We start from the raw sequence: 21,677 nt of genomic DNA on the forward strand, positions 1-21,677 counted from the left end.
ACTTGTGCAATGTAATAACACAAACCTTTCAGTAGCTACTTAATGTGGCTAATGTTTGTTCTATTATGAGTTGTTTACCTGTACAAAAAATATTGCTTCAATTCCTAACTTCCAGTTTCCTCCTTCCAGATGCATGAGACACTGGTTTTCCTCTGTGGATATTTTTTAACTTGTAGTTGTTATTTTGAAGAAATAGGCAAACAGTGGTCTACAGCAGAGGGGGCTGGGACTCTTCAACGCAAGTCATCACGGCAATGGTGCATCACAAAGATGGCTGCGTCTCGTTCAATGCATTACATCCATGGGTCCATGCATGATCTCTCTGAGGAACCCTCACTTAAACTTCAATCCCACCGATTAGTTTCTTTAAACTTTGCACGTTGGATTGTCTCAAGCTCGTGTCAGAAGTATTCACTTATAACGAGGGTAACGTTCTTATGGCCACTTTATATTTCCTGTTTAGTTTCACAGTCATGAATGCCAAGGATTAAAGAGTTATTACAATCAGTAAATACTTTGTCAATGTTAAGTTGTTTGTGTGAGTAAGCTGCAACCACAGGCCAAGCAAACAGTGATTTCAAACAGGACTGTTTACAATGTGCACTGCACTAGTCCTAATTATTACAACCATGCTAAACATGGATGTAAACAATGCATTATTGAAAATCAAGAAATTGGCATTCATTTGGAAGGAAATGAATTCCCCATGTTTCCTTTACCTCAAGGATACACACACACTTTGTAAGGAACACTGACAGTAAACATCACTGGTGTTTGTTTATGAGAAAGCTCAGCAGGGCACCTTTAACCCTGTGCTGAACACACAGTGAGGAGCTGAGTGGGCCTGGGAATTAGTAGTTACTGGATACATCCAGCAAGGCGAGAGCAGCAGCAGAAAACTTTCTATCTGTGCAGTCACAGAGGTCACAGAGGAGAGACTGACACTGGTCAGAAACACTTGTGAACTGCAGCTGATTTGTTAAGATCTGTTTGTACAGTGAGTCAGCCAGTTCTTACTGTCTTCACTATTAAAACAGGAATGTGTGTATAATTAGAAAGTAAAGACAGAGATTCCAAAAGCTAAAATGTTTCAATGCCAACATAGTTTGGTTTGTTAGAATCAACTCTGTACCACATCGGTATACATCCATCAAATTATTTCAATATGATTTATGTTGAGCTTTAAAAAAGAAACGCTGCACCAGAGGTGTGTTGTTGTATTTCTCCAGTGGCAGCTACAGAAAACATATGCAAATTACATAACGGAGAATGTACTGCAGAGTCTACACTGTCTCATAAATCCAAGCTTATTAAAATGTCTCTGGGTGCGCTGCAAGTTCCATCGTCTCTCTCTGCTGATGACACCAGTGTTGGTCTGTTTGGCAACAGTGTGAGGAGGGAAGGCGACAGGAGTCGTTAGGCAGGAATTCCTCTGTCACCTCACCATCTCTCTCTTCCACTTATTCTATCCTCCACAGCATCCACAATCATGGAGCAGAGATGCAAACTCATATCGGTCATGAATCCCTGTCAGTGTTTACTGTGGTCTCCTCTGCAGCATTAAGTTTCCTTACGCCGTCTGGCTCGGAGGCCAACCACAGGACAGGGCCTGTGCTGCCAAGACTCACCAGCATCTTCTTTCAGCCCACAACAAAGCCTGTGGTTTACTGTGCAAAGCTGCCGATCCACCAAACAAAAGAGCAGTTGAGTCTTGTTCGAGGAATTTGTCAATGTCGAAGAGTACAAGTGTAGACATTCTTATCCACTCGGATACTCCGTATGTCTGACACTGACACATCTCCAGGGGTTCTCTTATCGTGGCTTGATTCAGTTTCCATTTCCCATGCATTCCTGACATAGTAATACTCTCTCTCTCTCGCTGTCTCTCTCTCTCACACACACACACACTCGTACGCAAACAGTCCAAGCTGTTTTCCTTAAACAATTTCTGCACAGTGAGATACAGCAGAATTGAAGCACACACAAATGGATTAGCTGCTGTAGCATTAAATAGTCCAAGTGTGGGAGTATATGTTTGTGCACATTGTCTGGGTATGTGCACACACACACACACACACACACACACACACACACACACACACACACACACACACACTTACACATGCATGTTTTTAGTGTAAGGGCTTTGCTTAATTTCTTTAGGTCTACCTTTGTTGCTGTTAGCTGGAGCACAGTCAACAGAGTTAACGTATTCTATCAGCTACAAGCTGAGTGAATATTGGACTTTTGGCAGATTCATCAGCTGAGGACAAACACCACTGCTAGTAAATATCATTATGTCTGCTGGATGTGTAAAAAGGCATTGACAAATCACATCTGCTATATTTCGGCAGTGTTGTGTTTACAGTTAATTCTGCTGCACCAAAATCAAAAAATATATTTCTTCAGTTGTAGGCAAAGCAACATCTGCCGGCAGCAGCTACTTGTCACACCTCACAGCCCTGTCTCCTAAATAGTGCTTTCATACACAGCTAAATTACAACAACAAATATGTTCTGAAGGAAACCTTACACAGCACAAATTATTATTTCTGCTGATATAATGAAGAAATATTGCAAGGATGAACACTTTATAAACTTTTCTATTGTTATATTTAAGCACTCACAAGGTGAGGTTGAGGGAGAATCATGTCTTAGTTTGATGTAGAAAAAGACCATGTGTGTGTTCTGACATGAAGTGTTAAAGGTACAGTGGGTAGAGGTTTGTGATATCTAGTAATGAAGTTGCATGTTGCAGGTGAACCTCACCTCACTCTCTCCTTCCAAACATGAACAAGAACCTGTGGTAGCTTTTCATTGTGATAAAAACTCAAAAGGTGTTTAGTTTGTCCAGTCTGGACTAATGTAAAAAACATGGCGGCCTCCATAGAGAGGGTCCCCTCCATGTAAATATAAAGTATTTAAATATCTAATGGAATATATAAATATTCCATTAGATGAAATGAACTAGTGAAAACATCATGAGGATTATTCTACATTACATTTCTGCCAATAGAACCCTTTCACCTAAATCTTACACACTGGACCTTTAATGCAATGATTTATTTTGAGAATTGAGGTGACAGTTAGTGGTACTGAACTGAACAACATTATATTCAGAAGAGTGTCTTCAAAAGCCATATGTTGATTAGAGAATACAAAATCTCATCTCTGAGTGTAAAGTCATCAAATTAAACACTACCTTTACTTATTAGCACAATCATGATAATAATAATAACATCACTGAATGATGAGCTTTGCAAAGGTAGAATTTATGAGATTTTGATTTGCAACAGTACGTTCATAAGTACCTTATAAAGTGGCCACTGAGAGAATATATTTTTTACAAGTGATACACAGGAGATAGTTTACTGAAAATCTTCAAGAAACAAAGGTTCCCAAAAAACTGCAGGGATTAATTAGAAAAAGACAGCCATTGACTTGTGGTTGCTACATTTTCTCATTAATTCACAACAATCAATAAAAAGAAGGCTCCAGACAACACAACGCTGGGAGCATCTCTCCTCACACAATGTGAACTGAATACCTGAGTGTGTATTGGAAGAACTCAGCAGAGATGTTGAGCTCAGAGTAGAAATCAGCAGGGTGTAAAGACCAGTTATAGTCATTATTGGGTTTTTGAGTTATTTCAGAAAAATCTAAATTACATTTTCCATACATTAACGTGATGCAATTTTATGATAAAAAACAAATTATATATACAGTATATATATATATATATATATATATATATATATATATATATATATATATATATATTATGAGCTCACCGAAATCCCAGACTGCTGATATGCTGACTGCCCAGCTTGGACAGGCTCTTCTTGGCAGAATCCTCCAAGTTGTTGGAGCCCTCGTCATTTACCACCACGGCCAGTATGAGCCCCACTTCCACACCGTCCACATACTTCGCAAGGCGACGACTCTCATCCTTACTGCGGTATGTGTCAAACCTGCGGGAATGAAGGGATGTGAAGAAGAACAAGAGAAACACACAAAACCATTACAGCATCTTCTGTTCAACCTTTAACTCAGCCGGACCAGAGAAGAGCCCTCAAACCCACTCAGTATGTGTACTACAACTATTGCATGTGCAGCATCCACTGACGTGCTCAGTTTGATTATTAAGGTTAGAAATTATTGCACTATATTTACAGAAATGGCTCATGCACATACACACGTGCACAATGCACTGAGTGTAGGGTTAGGAAACAAATCAATAGAAAGTTCCGTTATGTAAATTGCACAGCCCACACTCCCTTTTGAAAAATATAACTAATGTAAATACACAACAAATCACCCAATATATAGAATATTTATATATTTTTGAGTGACTTGACATGGCTTCTTGTCTGTGCTGTTGTTTCTCTCTCTACAGGGACAAAGCTAAATTGCTGCAATGCGTTTCTGTGCCCCTGCTGCTTCAGCTGTCAATCAAACTCATATCACCGCCGGTCGTTCAGAGACTCTGCCGGCTCCTTTCTTTTACTGATGAAAACACATTTAAAGGAGAGGAAATTACTTCTGTGATGTGACTAATGTACATTAAGTGCAGTGTAATATCCAGTGCTATAGGTGCTTTGATAAAACTTGAGTGTACCTCAATGAAACCGAAATAAACTCTCTTGAGCACAAGAGCAAAAACTGAGATGAAAGATATTTTAAACAAACAGTGTCATCCAGGAATAACACCATCCCTATCCTTTTCTAATTATTGTATAATTGTTCTCTAATCTATGACTGTGGTTGACTCTGTCTACATATAAACTGTGTTGTAACAGCCTTTTATTAAGTGTATTTATGGTTGTCACCTTCTAATGACATTAAATTTAACAAGAGTGGACACAGTCCAGTGCCCTGCCTCCACCTCCTCTGAGAATGAGCCATTCATCTATTAACCACAAAAAATCTGTATATCAATGAATGAATCTATTTAAAATAAAAATGTAACGGATATTTAAACGCAAAAGGATATTAAGGATGGTTTCAATTTCTAAATTTAATATCCCCACACGAAACAATGCCAGAGCCATTACAGGCATATTTGTCTCCATCATTACAACCCTGTGGTTTGACAGCTTATGAGGTGACGCCACCACATCTTCTCTGCTCTAATTAGTGTCTCATGGATGTTCAGGAGCTGAGCTGCTGCCGCTGCTTCAAGGGGTCCCTCACCTGTCGTCGTGAAGCACGTCTCCGGTCTTGGGATCGATGACGTGGATAATGATGCCTCGATTTCCCCAGCTTCTCTGAAACAGGTAGTTGTTTTGGTTGCTCTCCCCGGGGTGGAGGGTTTTGTTGAGGAACGTCCATGACAGTTTCTTTTTTCCATGGATCTCTAGTGTCCCCCCTGTGCCCACACCAATGTACTTCCTCCCAAAGTAGCTGTGTTCCTGATCACTGTCATCCAATCTGAGAACAGTGTGGAAAAATTCAAAATGCTTTAATACAGTATATGTCTTTCTGGCACATGAAACAAGGAGAATTCTTCAACGGTTTGTGACCGTGCAAATTATGAAAGTTTGTCAAACATGTGGACATGTTTAAATTGCCTGATTTGTATTTCTGATGATTTGAACAAGACATCTTATGACACGTTGTCCTCATTTGCTGGTTGCACATTTTTGGCCACAGTATTGGGCAATCTGATGAACTGGTAATCTGCTGAGTGGTATGTGTCAAAGATTTCAATGCTTGTTGAAATAAATGAAAAGTCACTTCATTCTTTGGGGACCCAGAATGTCTGTACAGAATGTCATGAGCAACCAATGACACCATCCCTAGAATGTTGCTTATGAGTAAAATGGCTGAGATTAACAAAATAAGCCCATTCATTTTGTGAAAGGTGTATTTTATTGCCATTTTTACTCAATAAAAAAGCAAAAAGATAGCAAGGTATGCTGGGTATGCAGGGCAACAATATAACTTGAATTATCTCTGCAGAGAAAGGTTTCTCCCATTGAAGCACAGCATTGATGCTCTCCGGTCAGTGAGCGAGGAAGTCGGACCCATCTTTTATTTTTTCAAGATTTGTACAGACTGTAGTGGAAGGAACCTGCAGTGTGTTGGTGTTTGGGGGTTTGACTATTGTGATCGCCCAGTGAAAACAGCCCAATCACAATCTGTTGATGAGAGAGTTCGGACTGGTTGGAGCTGACAGAGAGACTACAGTAACTCAGATAACTACTCTCTCAGCTAACAACAGAAAAGTGGGGCTGCAGTGGCACAGACTCACCAACACTGGACAATTGAAGACTAAAAAACACAGCCTGGTCTGATGAGTCTGGATGTTTGCTGAGGCTGCAAATGATGAGTCACAATCTGGAGTCAACAGCATGAATCAATAGAGACAAACTGCCTTGTTTCAACAGTCCGGGCTGTTGGTGGTGGTCTGATGTAATGGATGTGACTCACTTTGGGTTTTAATACCAATCAATCACGAATGAAGTGTCACAGTTTATCTGAGTATTGTTGCTGAACATGTTCATCCCCTTATAGCCACAGTCTTTCATATAATGGACACTTCCAGCAGGATAATGCTCCAGGTCATAAAGTAACAGTCTCAAACTGGTTTCATGAACCTGACAGTGAGTTCAGTGAACCTCAGTGACCTCCTCTGTCACCAGATGTGAACCCAGCACCGTGTGCAACTGGCAAATCTGCAGAAACGATGAAATCCAGTCATGTCAACGTGGAGAGGAAGCTTTTTTTAAATCTGTCTTGTAGTAAAATGGAGGAACTAACCACTGCTAGTATACTGTTCCTAATAAAGTGCTCATAGGGTATATGCTAATGTATTGATCAGTGTTACTGCGCATAAGCATCATTCTGCTTTTAAGCCGAGTTTCACACTGTACCTTCCAAATAGGGAGATGGTGAGGTTGCCTCTATAGGGACAGTCTGGGCTGCCAACGTGTAGCTCCCCCTTGCTCCCAATCAGAATGTGTTTTGTTCGAAGCAATATGGGCCGGTTGGTGTCAGCAATCACCAACTTTCCTACAGGAGAAAAAGAGAGAGAGGAGGGTTGGAGTGGGGGGGTGATGAAGCCTCCTGGCAGGTCCTTCATGCCCCAGTGCCCTCAGACACCTTCTGTCTTCCTACCATTTATGGCCTTGTGCTTAGACTCACACATACACACACACACACACACAGGGCGAATGTAGCCGGCCAACCACGTCTGTTACCAGACCTGCAATCCAATGATTCCAGTTCAGTAGTGAAGTGGTGAATAGCTGCTCAACATTGAACATCATGTCCTGTATGTTCGTCTGTTCTCTGAAGGGCGGGGGCCCTGCTTTCAGCACATTCCTGCTTTCTGGTTTTTTCCTCTTGCACAGTACATTCAGAAAGAATGTATTTATTGAAATTTCTTCCACTTCCAATTATTAAGAGATGATTAGGTCTGAGATGCTTCCGTCAAGGAAGTGACCATTTAGATCAAATGGCTGAGCAGTTAAATGTGGCAGAAAAGGCTTCACCCTTTGAAGGGACTATCAAAGAATGTGTGTGATGAGGAGGATTAATGCTGTACTGTAACGATATGGAGTAAGAAGCTGTAAACATGTATGAACAGTGCATCTTTACATTGCATGCTTATTACATTAAACAGCTGTGGCTGAGCAGAAGAGCGGTCGTCCTCCAACCAGAAGGTCGGCAGTTTGATCCCGGTCTTCCCATCTGCGTGCCGAAGTGTCCTTGGGCAAGATGCTGAACCCCTAATGGCCCAACATAAAAAGGTGCTGCCCATAGATGCACTGTATGAATTTGTGTGTGAATGGGTGAATGGCAGACTGTACTGTTAAGTACCCTGAGTAGTCATTGAGACTAGAAAAGCTCTGTGTAAATACAAACCATTTATCATTTACTAAGCAGGAATCCCTAAAATGGCCTAGTGGTAGCTAGAGGTCCCTTACTTCTTAGTCCTTAAGTCTATTAATTAAAAAAAAAGAGAACTATACCCTGTTAAAAAGATTAAGGGTTAGAAGAGAGAAGAGAAAGATCATTTGTTTTTGAACCCACCTTCCAACTATAACCCACCCATACGCTCTGCTTCACACAGAAACATGTCCTGTTACAGAAGATAAAGAAACTGTGGCTTTAGATGAAAATCAACACAAGATGGATTCTTCCATCTTACCACCGTTGAGAATCTCAATGGAATGGACCGTAGCTGAAGTAGTGAGGAGGACCTTCCTGCCGTAGCCAATTGTCACCCGGTGGTCTTCACTGTGTCCTGGCATCCATGGCTGCAGTCCTGGCTCTTTATCTGGACAACCTGCAGGGGACAGGACATACACAAACATTTCACTTCCATGCATGTTTTTCTCACTAAATATATTTACTCAAGTACGGTATTTCAGGCCAATTTCATTTGCATTTGGATTTTACGACTATAGTTACAGGTTGCTTTTGGGATTAAGTTTCTACATAAAGAAACACAGGATATTCACACATTGTTTACAGATTTCTTACCAAGAAATAATAGACACAGTTGTTGGAGAGCGATCAGGGAGGCAGTGGAATAAAGCCAGGAGGCAGGATTTCTAACCCACCTTTGAGCATGGTCATTTAGAACAGGCGAAAACACTTTTACCAATCTTTAAAGCATGTACTACTACTGCTACTAATACTACTACTATTACTACTAGAAGTATGTAAAAAATATTTCCCTTAAAAACATTCTCATTTGCAAAAATATGCAACATCAAGAGGACACATTTTTTCATCTGATCACCAGTATCGTGGCGGGTGTGCAGAGTGAATGATGTTGTCATTATTAAAACTTACTGGTGGGTTATGTTGATGAACTAATAATCAATTTTATAGGGGACTTTGAACCCTGTGATGGCCCTAATTGTAGCATCTCAGCAATCCTCTAATATGAATGAATTGATGCAAAGAAATGATGGAAAGCATATAGATACTTTTAGAGCAAATTACATTTCTCATAACATCCTGTAGCTACTGTAGCCTTCATCAGGCTGTATCAACACCTAGATGGAATCTTTTACAGCTGGAAAATTGCTTTTCACAGTATAAATCTGAAACGTGCTGGGCATACATACTTTTTACTGTTTTGTTATTTCCCTTGGAAAAACCCAACATAAATGGGCAGGAGGGTAAAAATGTGGTTTGAATCAGCACAAGTACATCAATAGACTTCTCACTTGACACACTGTTTTCATGGCAAAAATCCAAGAGGCACAGGATGCACCGAGATATCCATATCTGAAAAACAGTATACATAGATGAACCTTTCTCCTTTAATTGATGGCAAACAGTTGGTAATTTATTTTTCTCAAGGCCGTTGAAATGCACTTCTGGAAAAATATTGAAATGAGACCAAGATTGGGGAAACAATTATATAAAAGAATGTGATTGTAACTTTCAACACCACACATCAGGAAATCTCCAGTAATCCATCGAACATGACAGTCGCGTGAACAGCAGTGCTCGACTACAGGTTTGTCAATATGTTCAATGCTGATCAGATTTTTTTTTATTACTTTAATTTCTTCCTAATCTGTAACCTTCTTAGCTCCCATACCATCCAAATGGGGATAAAATAGCACACAAGGTTATTGGATTGCTCACTCAAGAGTAAGAGTGACTGATGAACCCATTTAGTTTGTGTCTGCTATTATCAGGATAGCACTGTGAGTCATTGTGAGTGAATCTGCCCAATAAAGTTTCAATCCATTGCTTTCTGGTGTGTGTGTGTGTGTGTGTGTGTGTGTGTGTGTGTGTGTGTGTGTGTGTGTGTGTGTGTGTGTGTGTGGTGGTTTGGTGGTTACCTCATCTCCCTGCCACCTAATGGATCCATCAGTGGAACTGACTGGCCAAGGACCTGAATTGTCAAGTAGATTTCCCAGAGGGCAAACACAGATTGATAGACGGTAACTCGCAATCAGCTGGTTTTCTGATGTCTGTGAGTGACTGCTGTTCGGCTCTGGAGGACTCAGAGTGTGTGCAGAGGCGTAGGCAGCCTTGCAATGACTCTTAAACACAAACCACTACCTTCTCAATCACATTAATAAGTTAGCCATGTGAGTCACTAGCATTACACTGCTACTTTTGAAGTGTTGCTGAAGGTTGAAATATTTTTTTGCAGAGGGATGAATTAATGACTCATGTCTCATGCCGCTTCTCTAGAAACAGTATTTAGTGATCAGATTGTCTAAATTATGTTTTCTAGATTTAATATGATGTATACATACAGTATGTCCAATATATCCACTCATACATTTTATCCATGGTTTATATTTGTGGTTTATCTTGTCACTGAGTCTCTCTTTCTCTTGCCTGTGTGAAATAAATGGATTATTTTGGTGTTTGGTATTGAATTTACTACAGTGAATGCATATGACATTAATATGTATGCATCTTATCCATGCAGGGCAGAGGAAGTAAAAAAGAAAGAGAAGAGAAAGACAAACCCTTACAGCTGTTTGAGCATCGGGGAGTTAGTCTCTACGTTCACAGAGCAATATTTTATTTATGCTAATATACTCTTATCACACAAGTTCATTTTATTACCTCTGTTAATAAGAATAATAACTTAGAGAGAGACCCTCTATTTAAGAACATTTGAGGGTAAACTGCTTATAATGCTGGCGGACTAAACATTTAGGGCTGTAATGGTGGCATTGTAGGTATTATAATAGCGTCTGATGAAAATGGTAAAATAAAAACAAATCAATTGGTATTGCAGCAGTCTATTTTGCATTCTGTTATTGGGCGCTCTTTCGGGGGGCTTCTTCTGTTGTGTTGATTTTTTCATGCAGACCTGGCAACCCTGCCCTGAGAGTTGACTATTAATCACATGATAAAGGCCAATTCATGCTTCTGCGTCAAAGCTATGCTGTAGGTACGCATGGGGCTGAGCATTCATAGTGTGTGTATGAGATGCGCTTCTGGTTTCTGGTCCACTCATTTACAAATGCTCTGGTGTCTCCGTTGACTTCAGAATAGTCTTACAAAGTGGTTCATGTTAGAATTGAAGCTGGTAGATGTTGAAGAGCATTTACTGACAGCAACAAAGAAAATGAAGATGTCTTCCTTGCTCGTTCCTACAACTCAATTCAAAAATGCCGGCTAGTCAGTCCGACCAAGCGGACCAATCTAAGCTCTTGTCACCCTTGATGCATAGTTACATTTTTGGGGAGGTGCATTTCAGGATATGGGGTAGGGCTCTGTGTATGGAACATGTCTATGTGTAGGCTACAGCATTGGACCTAACAGAGAGACAATGACCTTTTGCTTTTCAGTGATAGTCTGGGGCATATTACATATAGCGAATGTTAGCATTAACAGTAAATAACAGTTATCAACACTGACTTGCCAATTTACACAAAATGTTGCAAGTTTAACATTAATCTGGAGCACATATAATCTTTCCGCTGCCATCCACTGATTCCTCATTGATGGCTTTGGTCCTCTCCTCCGGGGGGGGGGGGGGGGGTACTGTGATGTTCCCCACAGTTGTAATGGGGGACATATCTAGGGGGTACCAGCAGAGATATCAGTGTGTTGAATGGTTTGTGGCTTGTGACTTTAGGGACCTGGTGCTGTGAACCTCAGGCCATGTGAGGAGTTCCAATGCTCCTGATGGCTCCACACTGTTTTTGTTGTTCTGTTCCTTACTCTCATCGTCCAAGTGCCCCCATATATGATCACATAACTGAAGTTCTATTGTCAGACCATTTTTAAGGATTATGTCTCCTTCTGTCATCTGATCTCAGGAGCTCAGCCAGACTAAGTTCACTCAGTTTGAGTGAGCAGCCAACACCATGAGGAGTCCTGCTTGTTCAACACTTCTTCCTTTAAAGATTTTAGTGACCACTTTGGCTCTTAGAATCCGTCAATGCATCACGTTTTTTGCCTCAACACAATCCTCTCTCTGAGGCCTGTGGGCAGCTCCTTAAAACTCATTATCAGCTATAAGTCCTTGTAGAGATAGGACATGCCTCTCCAATTAATGTCCAGTCAACTGAATTTACCACTGACATATTTAGGCCCTATAAAACATACTCACTTGTGCTCAAGGTGTAGACATATCTCAAACATTATCAAGATAAATAGGAGGTACATGAGTTGTAAGTGTCATGGCAGAAGCATCCAAATACTGATTTTCTTCAATCAAATTTTATTCAGTATCATTAGGGGTTTACTGAATGAAGATTAAGGAGGAAAGCTGAGAACTTGGAACCACTGTATGCTGCTTTACATGTACGCTTTTGCATGTACATTTGTTACTTGCCTCATCTTGCATTTTCTTCTTCTATGCCTTGTTAATAAACTGCAAATGAACCTTATAAGAGGACTCACTCGTGTGCAAGTTTCCAACACCAAGCACAGAAGGCTACATGCACAAAAATGGAAAAGCTGACAAGATAAAGCCATAAGCAAAAACTTACATACAGCATGCAGTAAAAAGCCTCATCAGCAGCCGTTCACACACATTTCTGAGTGAGCGTCTGAAGTCAGTGTGGCTGCCAGTTACTGGAGTTTCTGACAGCTGTGAGTAAAAACTGCTGAACCTGCTGCTTTGCTTTGCTTTGGTTTAAATTCTTCTCTAATCCACCAACATAATGACCTGAGCCTGAACTCCATCAGGAAACCACCAAGACAGGTGAGTCAGGGAGAATTATACCTCAAAAATAAACCAGTAGAAGTTTAGATTTTAAAGATTGATATGTGCAAGTCCAATGGAACATGAGAACAGGATAATAACTAAAGGAGAGCTTTTGTTTAATTATCTGGAGAAACTATTCTTTCACTGGTATGTCTGCAAAGTGATAAAAGACTGTTTTGTTTATGCAACCAGCATAAAGAAATGTGGAAATATTACAAATAATCAATCATAGCTCCAGTAGAAGACATTAAATATCAACAAAATAACTGTATAACAAATATGTTATATGATGTCAAAAATGTAAATCGTCATTCAGACAACACTCTGATTTATTTTGTAATTAAAATATTTAAATGAATGATTTCATCAGAGTGCATGAGAAGATCAAAAAAGATTTTGATTGGTCATAAAGTTGCAAATTAAGACTCCAAACAAAGCATTGTCTATGAGGGGATGATGGAAGGCGAGGCAAACTAATAACAGATGTTAACACAGTCTGAACACCCCACTGCCACATCTTTTTGTGTTCAAGAACTGTGCCTGTATTTATCCATCTGTGAAAAAGTCGGATTTGGATTATTTTGCTGACCTCTAACAGAAAGGCTCTCAATACACCAGAGATCACTGATGTTTGTTAGTAACACGCTGTCTACCAACAATCATTGTTATCGATGAATAATGGCAGCTTAATAGTTTTGTTTGCACACATGATGCCTGCACTACTCTTTGTCATTACTCAGATATGCAAACAACCACTTGCCACACATCTACATTGTCAGCACCTGTATTAAACTCTCCTTGATGTCCTCAATGTCTCATCAAACACCAGCACAGTATGTTTCCTGCTGCTGTTTTGTTGCTTTTTTTCTTATCGTCTATAACCATAAATGTTAGTGTTGCTCATTTCACTGGTTAATTGCCACTGGTAATTAAGCCTGTCATACAGAAGAAGAAGAAATCAAAGTTTAAGATAATTTTTATTGGCTTTTTTTATAAGAGAAAATAAGACAGAAAGAAAAAAAGAAAGCGCACTGACATGTTGTTCACATAAAATGTTGTGAAATGGAGAGGAAATGAACCGATGGCATAAACAAATCCATTTTAACCAATCTCATCATTTGCTAATGCGATGAACCCTGCTACATGTTTCACACATTTTGCACATTTTCATTTACATATTTCCTATTTAATGTGTATCAGGATTTTCTCTTTATTCACCATAGAAAATCCTTATTTTCCTCTCTGTTCCCTCTTTGATGTATTCTCTTGCTGTTTGCTTTTAAACTGCTTCCTTTCCACACGGGAATCATTTAACTTAATGAAATTGCAAATAAAATCTTGCTCTGTGCAGACAGCAGCTTTAGAGGTGGCCATATTAACATCATGACTCTAAGACTCTATTGTCTGCTGGGGAGCTGGTCCATCACTTGTAGACGTCGGCAACTATTGGATTATTATCATTATTATTGGAACATTTTTGGCATCTTTAATTTTGAATGAAATAGCTTAAACGCTGTAGGATAGATTACCATAAAATTGGTGGATTCATTGGGGTGTGAATCATGCAGACTCTACCTCCCTCTAGACCTCCCTCTATTCATTAATGGTTGTCCCTGCTAGTCATACCAACAGTTTTTATGTTACTTCAAAATTATAATGATCAAAATTCACTTTCTGTGTAGAAAGACTTAGAAGACCGCAGATGGTCAGAAAACACTTAAATATACCCTATATTCTATGAAGTACGTTCAACAACAAATGAAATAACCAAATAAGTTCTTCAGATCTGTGGTTTTATATCTGCTGACCAGAGAGAAAGAAAATGCCGATTAGTTTAAACCAAAAACGTCATAATACTACTTCCATCCATTCTTTATCATTATGCCACTGCATTCCACTGTGTCTGAGCTTCTCATTGAGGTACATCCCCATTTGTGAGCCTTAATTAAAAAAAAAGAAGCCAGTCTGCCTCAGATTGAGATGATCTGGTGGTTTTGATTACACAGATTTGCTTACAGCTCGGTAAGCCTCTGTTTGCAGTCACAATAAAGCTGCAATAAAAGAAACCAAGATGATAAATATGGAGAAATGGAATATGTTTGCAGTGACTTGAATGCTCTCCACACACACACACACACACACACACAGTTTGCAAGTTTGGGTAAATCATTCTACTCACATGTCAAAGAGACAAATACAAGCCTGCAGTGTGAGGGTTTCTTTTGTGCCCACAGGCATGTACACAGGGGTGGAAGAAGTCAAAGCAGAGCTAAATTAGCAGCTGTAGCAGAGAAGAAGTGGTTCATTTAATGCACCACCCGACATCCAATGTTCCAAATTAAACAACGCTGCTGTGTTGGATGACCAACAGGTACATTCTGGTGTCCGGCTGTATGCTACAGAAACGCTAAAAGCACTGACGCTGTATCTGTCACCTGGGACTTCTATGTTCACTTCCACCATCAGTGAGTGAGCACTTTCTGCTGTTGGCGATAATCCCTGTAACTGCAAAACTCGTCTGTCTTTGAAACTTGAGCTCAGTGAGACGGAGACGAGGGAACTGGTTGTATTTTACAGTGAGACCAGATAATAATAAGAAGAGAGAGGTTGGATAGATCAGATCAACAATGTGCTTCTTTTGAAAGAACAATGTGAGTTTGAATTTCGGAGTTTCAATTATTTTCCCTGGTGTCATTGCTTGAATAAGTCCGAAATACACTGATCTTTATTTCAGTGTGTGTGTGTGTGTGTGTGTGAGGTGTTTGTGGACCCAAAGCCTTGTTTATAGGTTTGAGAATCTTTCACTCTCTCTCTTTCTATCCCCCCCTCCCTCCATCCCTCACTGTTCGATCCTGAGTTTACCTAAATCCCAGAATATGAATTTGATGTGAAGATGAGTATCCTTCACCATTGTAAATCCATACGCAAATCAAGGTTTTCCTTTGACGTTGCAGGTGAGCACTGTGAACCAAACAATGCCAACTGTCTACTGTTGATTATAACAACATTCTAATGGGACAAGATGTTGCAGCTTAATGTATTCATTTACTGTAAAGGGGCAGTTAGTCCAAATTGTCAGAAAAACACATTCCTCTTTTCTAATGTGATGTTAAGTAGTTGCTTTTATTTGTTCACTTTTTATAATAGTCTCTCCTGGAAATAACATTGTGTATTCCAATATTTCTTTGCCTGATACATTCTGGAGAAAAATCATATGCTACCTGTATAGCATAAATGCCTACAAATCCCATGTGGGTACAGGTGAATAGTTATTTTGAAATGTCCACATTTATTTTCATGATATTTTTGAGTGCGTATCTCGAATGGCAATTTTCTGAAAGTATTTTAGTTATTTTCCTGTGAGGGGACACATTTAATTCATCTCTCTCTCTCTCTTTCTCTCTGTGTGTGTGTGTGTCGTATTGGAGCTCAGGTTTTATTTATTTTCATAGTTCAACATTAATGCAACAACTCTGTCACCTCTAAATCACCTCATATACTATAAGGGAAACATGTTGCTGTCTGGATTATGTTCAGTGACGACTTTGTTTCCAGTGAAGGAAGTGCTAGAGTCCTGCATGTGGTGAGGTTTTACTGCAAAAACACTATTAAGGTCAAGGAAAAACCAGGGTTTTGATTAAATGTTAATAAAATAAATGCATCCTGTCTGTCCTTGTGGTCACTGTTGATTTTTGAAACATTTAACCCCCACCACATTCTTTCCTTAACCTTAACCAAGTGCTTAGAGTTACCTTAACATATTTATAAGAATGAAACTCATTTCCAAGCATAAAGCATTAATGTTGTTTTTGGTGCAGAGTACAGAAAAATAAAAGTGTGTTCTTTGGATTTTCAGGGGTAAATTTACCACAAAACTGTTTCTGGAAACAGATTACATCAGGATAAGTAGGGAAATGTGTTTTTCTTTTCACCAAAAAAGGTTTAACTTAAGTTCCACTAACTAGATTTTTCTAAAGTTGTCAGTTGCGTGTCATAGTATTTCATATGATGAGATCCTGAGACCCTGAGTGATTTGTTATGGCAAGGATAAAGTTCAGCCCTAATATCCCTTTATTTGTATTCCACGTGTTTGCAGCAGAATATATTCACACAAGCGTACATTCTGTAGTAGAAGTACTCTCAATCAGTGTGAGGGCTGCAGGGCTATAGCTTTTGTGGACTAATCTATCACAGCTCTTGACAGCTGCTGTTGTTTAAATATGAAGCAGATGCTACAGGCGCTATGTTAGGGTGCACATCACTGCAGATTTTTCACTGAAATAATTTGCAGTGATGAATAAAACACAGATCAACCAGCCAGGATGTCTGTTTTTCTCTTCTCAGTAAATCCTATTAGACCAAAACCAACAACAACTGTAAGCTACCAGGTACTGTCTGTGCAGCCAGTCTGATGAAGCCCTTTCTGTCGAGGAATACAGCTTCAATGTTGTAAAGACATATTTTTAAGTCTAACTGGGGTTAGAGTATTTCTACTCTAAACATCACGTTTTGTGCTTTCTGATTATATTCTGTATTTTTCCCAATACTGTGTTACAATGTAGGCCATTTGACAAGTTGCTAAGTATTTTATTCGTAGGATCATGCACCACAGACTGGGTAAAGAAATGAGAAACTGGTCAGAGTCTCTGTTCCTACTTGAGATGAACACTTACCATGTACTGTATATAAACACTCAAGGTCTTTGACTCACTCACAATGTGTCTCTTCGTGCTTGGATGTTAATCTGAACAGGGCCAGAGAAGCAGACTCACCTTGTTTACCAATTCATTCAGTGAACATTTTGGCCAAACTCTTTTAAGAACTTAAATTGCTTCCACTTATTTTTTTTCCCAATAGTAATTCTTTCTTCCTCAGGCTTCAGATCTCCTGCCACACTCATTTCCTCCATTTGCCATTACCTGCCCTGGCTCTTCTCTCTGCTCCTCGGCTCCACCATCAAGCAACGTTTTACGGTTTGCAAGGTTACAATGTTACCATGTTTGAGCTTTTACTCAGTTTCTGTGTCTGAGTTCTGCATTATTGTCCACAACGTTCCATTGAGCTGAACAATTCTGTAGACACAGGCCCTTTTCACAAAGCCAGTATGATGAGAGAGTGTTGTGCGTTCATTCTGCCTCGCTGTTTTGTAGGAAGGGTACAATTACTGAAGGAGGGCATTGTTGCTCTGTTTTCAAGCCAAATTGACATCTGAATAAAATGGAGAGCTGGATGAGAACTTTTACATGTCACACTGCTGATTCTGGCATGCTGTGTAAAATCACACACTGAGGTAGCAATATGCTGCCTTTGTTTAGTTCAGTCCGGCACAATATCTCTGTTTAGATGGGGGTCAAGAGCAACATATTTAGTTTCTGTCCACCTGATGAACATGAGACAAATATTCACTCTCCTTTCAGCTCTGGTTTGGTCTCTGCTGAAGTGAACATTCACATATGTTCAGCAGCAAATGCAACTTTATATGTCCACTGTACGGTGCAGGTCAGACTCTGAAATACTTCATGAGTGAAGTTCTGTAACAGGTAGATGCCAGTGAGCATGCTCAGAGTAAACCTTCACTGCTTACATGCTGAGAAGATGAATAAATGATGAATCATGATATGAATATTAATAATATTTCAAAATATTTTCCGCTTTCTTTATTTGAAGGTCAACATTGTAAAGAAAATTGGATTTATTTTCAAGCAGAGACATTTTTTTACCATCTTTGTTATTTTACATGATGTCCTCCTTTTCTTTTCTACACTCTTTGAGTAATGTGAACCTGTTTTATGACACTGAATCATTGGATGGTGGGATTTAAAAAGAAAACATCCTCAACTCACCTGCTTGGATGTTTGGGAGCAGCAGAGCTGCCAGAAATATGGCACATGTCTTCATCTCTCTCAGCCTGCTGCTGACCAACTTCACTCTTGAGGTCTTCAAAGGTAGCTTCAGACCTACGAGTGGGCTTCAGAGGGGGCTGCAGAGTGGTAAGTGCCAAGTTCACTGTGGGAGGCCACCGAAGGCACCTAGAGAAAATCACATTGAAATGCAGAGGACTCAGCAAGACATGTACAAATGGGTGAATGTAAAAGACTCCCTGGTTTACAGGTCTGTCACGTCTCTGTGCAGCCATGTCACGCAGTGCAGGAGTCTTTCAGAACTCACGCTTGTGTCTTAGCTTTATTTCATGCAACACTGTAGATTATCTTACTGTATGCAGGGGAGACACATATCAAATCACTTCAACAACACACAGGTTTGCAAAACCTACACATAAGAGATGAAACCCAAATTCACTGCAGTTCAGACAAGTCGCGTTCAAATGTTTATTGCAACAGTAGGACATGTTAGTGTTTGGCATCTAGGCTCTGACTTCATTCCTGCCCCCGATATGAGTACACAGTTCTAATGGGGGTGATGAGCAAATACTTGTAACCCCCCCGTTGGAGCTTACAGGTGGATGCTGGGGTGGTGGAGGGGCTGAAGCAACTGATGCATAAGCAGCGGGGCAAGCTTGCTTAAAAAGACCGCCTAATAAGGAGGGTGTGTTTTATAGATGATTGTAGGGAGAGAGGTACGTCAGGTGATGTGTGTCACATGATTGGAGCAGCGCAGCTGGAGTTGGCTGCCTGAACTAGCTCGCAGGCGTTGCTCCATTTATCAGCATATGATCTGTAGCAGTGATACTTTGATGTGCTTGAGCCACTGCCAGTATGGACACACATGTACACGCTGAACCTTGCAGCAGTGATACTTTACACTGACAATATGTCCTGCTTGGATTCTACCTCACACTGCTGCTGCACTCAAGAGTGTTCAACTTTGACCTTAAGTGACCTTTGGCCCCAGCCCTGACACTAACCCTCATCCCTAACTCTAACCCGGGCTGCTCTTGGAAGGTCTCTCTGCACAGCTGCCAACTCGGCTGGAGGTTCTTCCTTACCTGCGTGTAAAAGTCTGACAAACATGCTGTGACACTGAGCGTTTTAAGTTATTTATCTCATTATTTAACAATATTTACTGCAGATTAACTTGTGGCTTTGTGGAGATTCCCTTACTTTTGCACGACCATAAAATTGGCTGAACTGCTGTAGACGACGTGGCATCCCAATGCTGCCTTTAATTTAATGATCTCATGTTGACATGCAGAGAGCTCAGTGAGACTCTGTTTGACTATGGTAACAGAGTAAGTCTCTGTGTTCAGTCAGCTGTGGCAGTCAGCTGATTTCCTTACAGGAAGAAACACAGTTCACACTCATGATGGCTTAATGAGCCAGACAGAAACTTAAATTTCATTCAGATAGTTTGCTTGACTTCATGTTGCTCATGCTGCTTGTCCCTCTGTTATTCTTGCCGACACGTGTCACCTCGGTCCAGACATCTGCTCATTATGAATACAAGTGTGTGCATATGTTAATCTGGCTGTGTGCACATTCACAGGTCACAGCTGTGTAGTAATCACTGGGAAACATTTCACCCAGGTAATCTCCTCTGCAGATTGGAATCATATGATTATCTTGTCTAGCAGAAGATAAATCCCTGAGCTGCAGCGGAAACTAAAGAAAATGAAAGATTCCATTTCTTCCTGCTGGCAAAGTGCCCACTTTAACAATTATGAAAGTTGCAAGTGTCACAGTTACTTTAAATACTTTAACAGTGAAATTACTATTGTCAGAATCACAGTGTTTATATAATCTTGTCTCTAATCTCTATCTTTAAAGATGAGTCCTGGGGGTGTGGAGGTTTAGAGACGTACAGAGCCGGCAAGAGTCTCTTGAAAACATGGAATAGCTTTTATTTTTATACTAATTTCATTCATAGAGACAATAGAAAGATGATTGCTGTGAGTAGAGTTTTCACAGAGAACTAATAACGCCACATCCGTGGGCAGACTGTAAACATTCAACACCAATTTCAAGTGAAACAGATGTTTGTTAGATTGTATTTATGAAAAATAAATAAAAAAACTACAAAATCTAGGAGATAGACATAAATAGTACCCTGCTCCTCAGTTACCACTAAATAACATACTGTGCACAGACTAAGAGTCATCAGAACATTCTTGCGGACCACTGTTCCATTGAAAACGTGGCTGCAACTGGAAAATCTAAACCAGTCTCTGCAGTTTCCTAATGGTTTAAAGAAGTGGAGAAGATGCAGTAAGAAATCAGCACATCAGTATTGCAAAAAACAACAACATGCTGCAGGTCGATCCTGAAAGATCGCACACTTTAGGTATCATAGCCATTTCAAATCCACTGTAGATACTCCCAGTGTAACATCACAAGGTTTATTTATTTCTTTGTTTGTTTTGACTGCGCTCGGGGATTTGCTTATGTGAAGCTGTGAGCTCTCCAGAGTAACTTTGTACACCGATGAAGCCATTATGTGGAACACTTTGAAGCTTCCCTGCAGTGTTAGATTGCATTTATTCTGTGGTTGTGAGATTTTGTAAATATATTGAGGAACTGGAGTGACCCACACGTCAGGTGGAGTGGGAGTAAATGTGAGAGTTTTTACTGTTCAAGGTATCATTGCTTACTCTCCTATTGATGCATTATGAGTGTGATTTTCTCATGTGGGGGGGGGGTCACATGTTTCCTTCACAAGGGCCAAAAGGCTCCTGACTTGGCAGGGAAAACAGGCCCAATGAATGAGTTTCTTACTCAAGGCAGCGTCAGCCTCGGCCTTTTGATCTTAAATCTTAAAGAAACCTTTAAACAGTGAAAAAGAGACTCTGGAAAACAAACAAGATATTTGTACGATGAATTTTGAACTTGGTTTTCTTTTGTGATTGAACACATTAAGAAAATGACTTTGAGGTGTCACTAGTCTCTCAGAATCAAACAGCATCTCTCTGTAGCAGCAAAGGAACATGAGTGTTTTGTGGAGGTTCTGGGTGAGAAGCAAGAAGCAAAAACCCAAAGTGGACAGAAACCCTCCTAAGGAATAGAGGACCTGTAAGGGTTAATGAGCCAAACAGGGAATAAAGGAAGAAAACAAGTAAACTACACCATGGAAAA

General features: G+C 40.1%; 1 protein-coding gene across 1 annotated transcript in view; it reads right to left on the reverse strand.

Moving 5' to 3' along the window:
* cemip (cell migration inducing hyaluronidase 1) overlaps positions 1-21,677 on the reverse strand; it is a 143,790-nt gene that overhangs the window by 63,394 nt on the left and 58,719 nt on the right. Inside the window, exons 2-6 of the mRNA XM_069526610.1 lie at positions 18,495-18,680; positions 8,155-8,292; positions 6,875-7,013; positions 5,193-5,429; positions 3,791-3,970 (exon numbers count right to left, since the gene is read on the reverse strand). Coding sequence (XP_069382711.1) covers positions 3,791-3,970; positions 5,193-5,429; positions 6,875-7,013; positions 8,155-8,292; positions 18,495-18,549 — 749 coding nt within the window. The 5' untranslated portion in view covers positions 18,550-18,680. The remainder of the gene's footprint in view (positions 1-3,790; positions 3,971-5,192; positions 5,430-6,874; positions 7,014-8,154; positions 8,293-18,494; positions 18,681-21,677) is intronic.

The sequence above is a fragment of the Paralichthys olivaceus genome, chromosome 1, assembly GCF_024713975.1.
Source record: "Paralichthys olivaceus isolate ysfri-2021 chromosome 1, ASM2471397v2, whole genome shotgun sequence".
NCBI lineage: Eukaryota > Metazoa > Chordata > Actinopteri > Pleuronectiformes > Paralichthyidae > Paralichthys > Paralichthys olivaceus.